This window comes from Portunus trituberculatus, chromosome 36, assembly GCF_017591435.1.
Source record: "Portunus trituberculatus isolate SZX2019 chromosome 36, ASM1759143v1, whole genome shotgun sequence".
In the NCBI taxonomy this organism is placed as follows: Eukaryota; Metazoa; Arthropoda; class Malacostraca; order Decapoda; family Portunidae; genus Portunus; species Portunus trituberculatus.
Window position 1 is genome coordinate 6714441 of NC_059290.1, and position 9997 is coordinate 6724437.

Sequence of the window (9997 nt, forward strand, 5' to 3'; positions counted from 1 at the left end):
GTAAGGCGAAGAACAGCAGGTAGCTAGGAAAGGTGGACGCCTGAGGCCGCCAAGAGGGTGGGCAGATCGAGTATTGTGATGGCCAAGGCGGAGAGCCAGAGCGTAATGCAGTATGTTGAGAGAGGAGGCGTGGGCATTGAAGGAGGAAATGTTCCATGGCCTCAGGGTAGTCCTACACCAAGGGCAGAAGGGGTCATAACTCACAAGACTGACGTAGGCGATGCAAGTGAGCACTGAGCGTGATGTGGCCCAGGCAGAGGCGGGCAATGGTTGATGTGCCTTGCGCTCCTTCCCATGACTGACTGACTGTTTGAATCTTGTAACGGCGCTCATCTTCCCCCGTTGATGGATCCCCCCATCCCTCACACCCTTACTACCTACGACCCGGGCGCCATCTGTTGGAAGTGAGGTTCCCTAATCAATTCCTCCAGCCTGCCCATTAAACCCGTATATCCTCCCTAGAATCCTTGGTTAGGACAAGCTCATTTGTATCAGATTCGTTGTGCCAATGAGACCTTTGTTTTTCTATGACGTATTATAGCATCATTGAACGTCATAGAATTGAGGCCAATACAATCAATATGGGCGAATCACCACAGATCTTCGTGTGTTTCGTGATGTGGCCCAATCAGCAGCTGTATGCGTGGCTTTCTGGTCAGTGAAGTGGCTAACCTCATCCATGCCGGGTGTCAAGATGGCGGCTGTTTGTTCTGGTTGTAGTTTTAATTGTTACGAATCAATGGTGAAATTCCATAAGGAAAACTAGTTGAGTGGTGCATTTCTGAAATCGCACTGTGCTTTGCCAAGATCTGTTGAATTTGAACATCCCTAAGCGCCATCCAAGTGCACCACGTGCCACCATATGGAACTGCTTCCAATCGCGCCCTGCAGGACCTTCTGCTTGCAGCTAAGGTACTAAAGTGCAGTTCACACGAGGAATGTTTACCCATGATCCGGGAACAAGCTTTGGCTAAACTGTGATCCGGCTCAGCAAGTTCCCGGGTTTCAAGGTTCCGTTCTGATGGTGAACTTGCTGACGCTACGCGGGAACTCACGACTGGACGACGATTTGCTGCTTGCTCTCCTCGTGTGTTGACAAGTGTTTAAAATTATGGAGAATGAGTTATTATGGCCCAGGAGTGTTATCAGATATTTGTGCGAACTGGTAGAAGGGCACAGATTCCTCTGGGACCCACAAAATGTGGACTATCCCAAGCATAAACTCAGATTTAAAGTGTTTGGTGAGATAGCCCAGGAAATCAAGGCTCAATACCCAGCGATGACCACTTTGACTGCAGGTAAGGCTCCTTCACAGTATTTATGTAATGTATATCATTTAAAGAGACGTTTAGGTACCCGTGCAGCCAAATATATAGATATAGGTATAATGATTAGCCAGCTTGAGTAGACGTATTAAGTACATTGCACAATTAGGTATTGCATATAAAACTACTGTTTGGGCAGGCATTTTCTATCACAAATTTAAAAGTTCAAATGTTTTATATTTTCAAACGAAACTATATTTATTCAGGAGATTTTGATGTGCTGTGAATGAAAACCTTAGATGTTTTGATCAAGATATCTCAACCAAACTTAACCTAACCTACCCTAACCTAACCTCCTCAGAACTGCTACTAATTTTGGCAAATATTTACTTTGGAGGCAAAGCCATATACAGCAGTGTTGATATTTCCCTCAAATTTATTCTTCTAGACAAGCTTAGGCATAGTGGAACAACTGTGTTGGTCTGGGGACATGCTACTCAAGAGAAAGTTTTTAAACAAGAAGTGCTGAGATGAATTTTGAGTATTTTAGAGTGGTAAAACTGACTTGTATCTACTCCAGTCCACCTTGGCATTAATGTAAAATTTTCCTAAAACTGAACAGTATTGCTGGTGCCCAGCTGCTGGATGCAGATATAGTTAGGTTAGGTAAAATTTTGTTAGGTTAGGTTAGTTTAGCTAAGTTAGGTTGAAATGCTAGCAATGAGATAAAAATCAAGATTAAGATGGCCACTATCACAAGACCAATAGGGAGGCACACTTTGCTAGCCAAGGGCCTGCACCACCCTGGACCAAAAACAAATATTTTTTTTGTAGGCAAGAATATTTCAATGTTGTGGCAGCCCTGATACACATACAGTAATGTGAAATTGGCAGTAAGCCGTCACAAAGCTTTCTTTAAACAATCCTCACTGATGACATATCTTGGGGAATGTATCCAATGACATAACTATCCTAGCCTAACCTAACGTCATTCCTAATCCAGCCTAACCTAATAATAATTTGTGATGGAAAATGCATTCCAAAATGTGTACTTACTATTATTTAGTTTTTATCACCCCCTGTGCACTAATTGCTGTAAAATTTCAGGGCACTTAGTATTTATTGTCTGTGCTAATTATGATGTCTAGTAATTTCATATCAAATGAAACTCCACTCAAGAAAAATATACTAAACAATATACTTAAGGAATATACATTTTACCAAAAGTTAGACTAGCTGTCATGAATAATGCAGCATATACATACAACTGAATATGGAATTGATTTAATTGTTTTATTAAAAAAATATATTGCTCATTACAGATCAAGTTCGTGCTAAATTTAAGAAGCTGCGAGAGCACAAAAAGATACAGTCAGTACCAAGTGGCTCAGCAGGCAAGACACCTACAAAATGGGATTATGACGACTGCCTTGCATTCCTAGGTCCAAGTGAGGAGCTCACAACAGAGGCAAGCTGGTCGGGACCAACACACAAGGTATTTTATAGTGTGCTTCAAAACTCTGATTGGGGTGATAATGGTACTATCATAAGATTTTCCTATAATAATTATGTAATGCCATAATAATATTTATAAGTTTCAATCACATAACGGTCCAATGGTTTACTCAGTTTTATTGCAATCATAGGAAAACTTGTTTTTGGTTACCCACACACACACACACACACACACGAGCAGAAGCACACATCATCAAAAGTCATATGATCTAATTTATTCATAAAACAGGATTAAAGAGAACATAATGTCAATGAGGATGGTTATTTGTGTATTTAGTATTCACCTAGTTGTATTTTATTACGGGAGGGGAGCCTATGCTCGTGCTGCCCCGTCTCTGTATCTCACTTTGTCTAATTTTTTCTTTAAGTATTGACTTTGCACACACCGCCTCCTTATTCAGCCCATTTCAAATGTCTTATCACTCTATGAGGGAAGCTGTTTTTCATGAAGGACTCTTTGCCTCTGATTATCACCCTCATTGTTCTTCCAGTTAGAAAATCTTCCATCCACTCCAGCAATGTTCCTGTTATTCCCCGTCTATTTTCAATTTTTTTTTATTAAATTTTCTCATGTCTTTTTCTTATCCCAAAATACACTGTCAACCCATCTTGTGTTATGTCTATGATTACAGAGCAAAAGTATATTAGGTTTGTTACACATGATCTTCCTTTCCTAAATCAAATTATCATTAATTATATTATTCTCTTCCAAATGCTTCTTGGTCCATCTTTCCTTGATCACATTTTCACAAATTTAAGCTATGGTACTTGTTAATGACACCAGCCTTATTTGGACATGTCATACTGTAGGTTCGTTAGGAATTCAATAGGAGAACAAATGATTTGGGGTGGAAAAATGTTTATAAACATTGCATTATCAGGATTAATTTAGGTGTGGTGAGCAGATTTACCATTTGTGTCTGTTGTGTTATCCTACTGACTTTTTTTCCTTAACTTACAAAAATACAGTACTGTTATCAGTAATACAACATATTTTTTTTTCAACAGGAACCTTCATTACCCATGCCAGAATTTCCACCTGAAGAGTCATCCATCTATTTAGTTGAAGAAGCCAGTATATGTGAGGGACTTGAGGAAACTGGTTTTGAAACAGACCAGATCAGTCATTCCACTGAACAAGCCAAACAGGTGACTGCAAATGATCTTGCTGATGCCTTGAGGACATTCAGTAAGGAACACAACCCTGGGTCACTTACAAGTTCAGCTTCATCATCCCTTCTGACGACTCCATCATCATCTAGTCCAGTTTTGTCAGCAGCTGAAGGCCAGCCTAGGCATTTGTCTTCGAATGCCATGAAGAGGAAACGAGCCAAGGCATATGATTCAGCATTAGAAGTTGCATTACAAATGAGTGCACAAGAACCACTGACCCCTTCATTCTCCAAGTGTGTTGGGTCAATGATTGAAAATATCATAAATCTAGTTCCATCACACATGCAGTATGAACTTAGTTTTGCTATTTTGAATAGTGCTCAAAAGGTATATGAGGATTTTGTAAAAAAAAAAAAAAAAATTGTAATAACAGAACATTTTTTAGCATTTGTACATTTATAACATTTTCTGTAATTATTGCATTCAGCTGATATTTTTGGTTAAGTAAAATAAGTCCATAAGGTTGTCTCTTTATTTCCTTGCCTCTTATAATGTAATGCACTTGAAAAGTGTGCATAAACTCTCTCCACCTCCTGCCACCCTCTACACACACACACACACACACACACACACACACACACACACACACACACACACACACACACACACACACACCTCTTCACACTAGATAATAGAGATGGCTGGGTGGTTACAGCATATTTAAATATAAAAAAGGCTTTTGATACAGTCGTACATAGCAGGCAAGATATATGAGGCGCCCGGAGCCAGAGGGAACCAACCCACACGAACCTACTTTCGAGAAAAACGCGTTTAAAGTTGAACAATTAATACTACTGTAAGATCGGTCACAATATTATCATATTATACATCATTGGAAAGGTCTCGGCAAGACCTGTCATGCCATGTGTTTTTTAATAGTATATTCTATGTTTTAACTTTTACAGAGATTATTATAAATACCCCTACACCCATAGCGGAAGTTTTTTTCCCAGGAAGGTTATGTTTTAGGTTAATTTTTTCAAAGTGTATGATAAAACAAGCATTATGTAAAAAAATTATGACGATATGCTTTTAACTCGATTTTTTACGAATTTTTTTATGAGCGAATAAAGCAATATTTCCCCCTACCGTAAGATTGGTCACAATATTATCATATTATACATCATTTGAAAGGTCTCGGCAAGACCTGTCATGCCATGTGGTTTTTAATAGTATATTCTATGTTTTAACTTTTACAGAGATTATTTTTTCCCAGGAAGGTTATGTTTTAGGTTCATTTTTTCAAAGTGTATGATAAAACAAGCATTATGTAAAAAAATTATGACGATATGCTTTTAACTCGATTTTTTACGAATTTTTTTTATGAGCGAATAAAGCAATAGTTCCCCCTAGCGCAACTTTTATTCCCGAAAATGTTTTATTTCCCTATTTTCTCTTCATTTCTGAAGAGATTATAGTGTGAGATGTATCTGTATAGAAGATTGTGATATTGTATTTTAAAATTTATTTTCTATGATTTGGTGTAGCTGATGCGGGAGTAATGGGCCTGGCAAGGGAGGGAAGGAAGGATTTGGCGGGAGACTCTGGGCTAAAGTAAACAAAGGCTGTGATTGGCCGAGGTGGGGCGCGCGCTATGAGTCACGAGAATACTCGCCGCTGATTGGGGAGTGCACGGCGAGGCTCAGCCACACCTCCCTGCTCTTGGTACCTTTTGGCTCGCAGATCGGAGAAGTTTGTCGCGACATTTTTTACGCATTATCACTCCACTTTGAGGCTTCGTATAGGTACCCATATGGTCGTATTTCACTTGGCCGACAATTTTATACGACTTTTACACCCTTCGACAACATGATCCCGCCTTTAACTCAATTTTCGTATTTTTGAGGGTTGGTTCCCTCTGGCTCGGGGCGCCTCATATGGAGTAACATAGAAAATATGATCAAATACTAGAGTTGCATTTAATTATATGACAAGGATATGATGACAAAAACATAGAACAGTGGAAAAGTGGAAAGCTTTAAATGAGGTAGTGGCAGCACAATGTGCAAAACTTTGAGCAAAAATTAGACAAATGGAGATATGGAGACAGGTCACTATGTAAAATGCACACACATACATACAAAACACAAACATTTATGCATAGCCTAGTGTAGAAAGCACATTACATCTTGCCAAGGTACTTTACCTTCATTATTGAAGTATTGCTTTAAAGTTTCTCTGACTCCCTTGGCATCTTGTGCATGACCTCTAGCTACCAATGGCAGCCTTTCAAGTCCACCATGTGGATGCTGGTGCCACTGACCTCTATGCAACTCTACATTTTGTATGTCCTCCCTGTCTAGCATGTCTGGTGGAATGTATGACTCTTTGGAACATACCCTTAGATAATTATGTAAAGTTACAGCAGAAAGTACAATATCCTTTACTGTGGTAGGAGATGATCTAATAGGTGTTCTAAATACCTGAAAACGTGATCCCAAAATTCCAAATGCATTTTCTGAAGTTCTGCGAGCTCGGGAAAGTCGATAATTAAATATTATTTGTTCTTTGCTCAATTGTTTTCCTGGATAAGGTTTCATTAAATGTGACTTTAGTGGGAAAGCATCATCTCCTACCAGTACGAAGGGACATTGTTTGTCAGAGAAGGGAAGGGTGTTACACTGGGGTATATGTAAGACATTGTTTTGGGCTTCCAATGCCCTTTTCAGAGAGCACCTGTCCCAAACTCCTCCATCACTTGCCCGGCCACAAGCACCAACATCCACATAGATGAACTTATAGTCTGCATCCACCACAGCTAATAAAATCATGCTAAAATGACCTTTGTAGTCATAGAATTTTGAACCTGAATTGGTTGGCTTTTGTACTAATACCCTTTTCCCATCCAATGCCCCTATGCACATAGGAAACTGCCCCTGAGAGAAATAATCACTGGCAATCTGCGCCATTCTTCTGTGGTGTTAGGCATACGTAGGTATGTTGTTTTCAGCACTTGATAAATTGCCTGACACACCTCCGGGATAATGCTGCACACCAGGTTCCGACTAATCCGAAATTGGTAGGCCAATGACTTCTGAGTTTCGCCTGAAAAGATAACAATGGTACATCAATTACCAAAAACTTGCAGGACCAAGTTTTAGGCCGATTAGGTTAGGCTAAGTTATGAGTGCTCATTTAAACCTTCATTCATGTTAGTACAATGTGTAGGACCAAGTTTTAGGCCGATTCTGAAGGCGGGCCTATTCTGCACAGAATATGCCAGAATATGGACTTTGTAAATATATAGCATAACCTAACTTAACCGAATCTACTGTTGGCCAGAAGGGCTGGACAAGAAAAGCCAGTTCACAGTTTCTAGACTGGCGTGGGACTGTAATAATACCCCAAACTATATATCTTAGCCCAGAAAAGATGCCCTATGCTAATAAATTATCTTAATACTAACCTGATGCGAGGTATCTTAAAGTGAGCATCAGTCGTTCTCCAGCACTGACGGGTTGCCTCATATTGGTGCTTTGCTTCTCTATGAGAGGCGTCACCAACTGTAGCACATGATGGAATTGGGTGCGGTCCAGGCGAATCCACTCCCGAAGTGCACCTGGGTCTTCTAGCGACAACTCCCTCACCAGTCGGAAGTACACGCTCTCCTGACGCCTCCTTGATAGCCAGGGACGTGTCCAAACACGGGGTTGTTCATCCCGTTCCCTCATCAGACATATGGCAAGAATGAAGTGGCCCCATTGCTGTCGGGTGAGGCCTTGTTGTCGTCGATTGTGGTTGATGTGGTGTGCGTGGCTCGGCATGGTGGTGCTTATAAACAAACACTTGAGTTGACCACCAGGGTGCTTGATCTTGATCTTGTTGCGATATCGGTCTGCCGTCTCAGGAATAAACTTCAGTACCGTGTGAACATCAGGTGGAATAAATTCCCGGAACATTGGAAAACTTGTTCCCGGATCATGGGTAAACATTCCTCGTGTGAACCACGCTTAAGGGTGATGATAACTTGTGTTAATGTTATGTTAATGTTGTTAATGGGCGTTCAGGTTGAGAACCCTTGCTGATTAAATCATGTACTGATAGGTTAAATTAGCAACTGTAACTGGGGGTCAAGGGAGCACCACCTGGCTAGGTTAGGTTAGGTTTGGTTAGGATAATTTTTTCAGACAAGACAAACACCTGTGGTGTTGCATTGCTAGTTTCGTTGACTGTTTGCCCTCGGCGGTATGTAGATGTGTGAAGAGGTAATAATTCAGTCGCCGGAGCGAGCGAAGTGAGCGGAGGCTGCCCGTTACTGTTATGCAGGTTATTATGTTATGTTAGGATCATTTCAGTGAAAATTTTCCATTAATTTTTCCTTAAGGTTAGGTTAATGTTGTAGGTGGGGTCCGGGGTTACGTTACATTAGGTATTTGTCCTTAGATTTTTTTGGATTGGTAGGTTTGGTTAGGTTAGGATAGTTTAGGGGTTCCGGGGGGTGCAGCCCCCCCGGCTAGCAGTTATTATTAGGTTAGGATAATTTCAGTGGAAAGTACTCATGAATTTTGTGATTTCCCCCTTTTTTCCTCTTAAAAATGGGTATTTTTTCCTTAGATTTTTCTACCCCCCCCAATTGCCTAATTTTTGCTTTCCCCACCCAAAACCCCCACTTTCCCAGGAGGTCCCCAAGCTTGTTGGACTTAAAAAGAAATTTGAGATAGGGTGTATTGGCTCAAACTGCAAATTTACCTTAATTTCCGATAGGATAAAATGTGGGTTAGAAATGCTCATAGAAGTGTGAGCTAGACCGTGAGAATGTGTATAGTTACATGTGGTGTATTGGTTGGAACTGCAATAATTCCATAGCTTAACCCAACCAACGATTATCTGACGCTTAGTTTTTTTTTTTTTTTTTTTTTTTTCTGGTGGGACATCAGTTCTGTTCAGTTGATAGTCGGCAGAATAGCCTTTTGTAATGGCTTCATCTATTCTGTCCAACACTCTTATTAGAAGAGTTAACCGGTACTCTCAATCATTTGTACCTTTCTCTGGTAAACTCTGGAACTCTTTGCATGCTTCGTTGCATCTCTTGCCATCTTCTGCTATTTTCATGCTAACTGCATGCCTTCCCTCCTCCTGCGGCCTTGCTACACAAGGCTGTCTTCTTCCTCTCATCCATATTCGGTCCAACTCTTTATTGCAAGAGTTTGCCAATACTCTTAATCATTCATACCTTTCTCTGGTAAACTTTGGAACTCCCTACCTAGTTCAATGTTTCCATCTTCCTACGACTTGACATCATTTTAGAGGAAGATTTCAAGGTATCTCTTTTCTGTCAAACTCTCTTGGACCTGCAAGGGGACTAGTTACTAAGTGGGCTCTCTTTTTATTTATTTATTTATTTTTTTATTTTGCCTGTGACTAGCTTTCCCCCTCCTACATAAAAACATCCATTTCAGTGTAACATTTCCCTATTTTATTTATTCATCTATCTATTTTATAATTTTCTCTAATTTCTTCTTTACTACAAAAAAATGATTTTCATGCACCTCCTAACTATTTCACTTTATTTGACCTGTCTTTATAATATTCCTCCCTTTTGGTGACCTCTGTAGCTGAAGCTGTTATCTAATTTTGGTTTCTTTATCTTTAGGAAGGTAAAATAACATATGATATATGATATGTATAAGGTTAAGAATCATTTAGTGTTAATGTTGCCTTTGGATAACACTGACAGCAGAATAATAGCATATGCGGGAAATAGAAAGTATAAAATGTTCATTAACTGCATTATACACTGCTGAACTCCTTAACAGACTCTGCCACAGAAACATGCATCTTATAAATGCTGAGGGCTTATGAGAAGACATTACTGGCAATGGGAGGGACAAGGAACCAGTTTGAATTTGACGCTTGAATTGGTGCTGGGTGAAAACTGTGCCTATATTCTCATTATAGAGGGTTACAATTGCATTATGATGAAGTTTATTATATGTTGAGTTAATTTAGCATCAGTTTGGTATAAGGTGATGGTAGTTTGTGCATATTTGAAGGATGAAGAGTACTTGTAGGGTTGGTGGATAGATGTGTGGCTGTACACTGCC

General features: G+C 40.0%; 2 protein-coding genes across 3 annotated transcripts; one reads left to right on the plus strand and one right to left on the minus strand.

Moving 5' to 3' along the window:
• The first annotated feature begins 271 nt into the window (after positions 1 to 271).
• On the plus strand, positions 272 to 4414 carry LOC123513705. Of its 2 annotated transcripts, none has more exons than XM_045271080.1 (3): positions 272 to 1298; positions 2588 to 2760; positions 3789 to 4414. In XM_045271080.1, the coding sequence occupies exons 1-3, from the start codon at positions 1112 to 1114 to the stop codon at positions 4353 to 4355; spliced, it is 927 nt and encodes a 308-aa protein (XP_045127015.1). In that variant the 5' UTR covers positions 272 to 1111; the 3' UTR covers positions 4356 to 4414. The 2 variants fall into 2 exon arrangements, with proteins under 2 accessions (XP_045127015.1, XP_045127016.1); XM_045271081.1 differs by having other exon boundaries at positions 2708 to 2760.
• Positions 4415 to 6807: 2393 nt separating this feature from the next.
• On the minus strand, positions 6808 to 7885 carry LOC123513458. The gene is made up of 2 exons (XM_045270619.1): positions 7360 to 7885; positions 6808 to 6998 (listed from the first exon to the last, which is right to left on the minus strand). Exons 1-2 carry the CDS (start codon positions 7883 to 7885, stop codon positions 6808 to 6810), a joined length of 717 nt encoding a protein of 238 aa, XP_045126554.1.
• Between the last annotated feature and the right edge of the window lie 2112 nt (positions 7886 to 9997).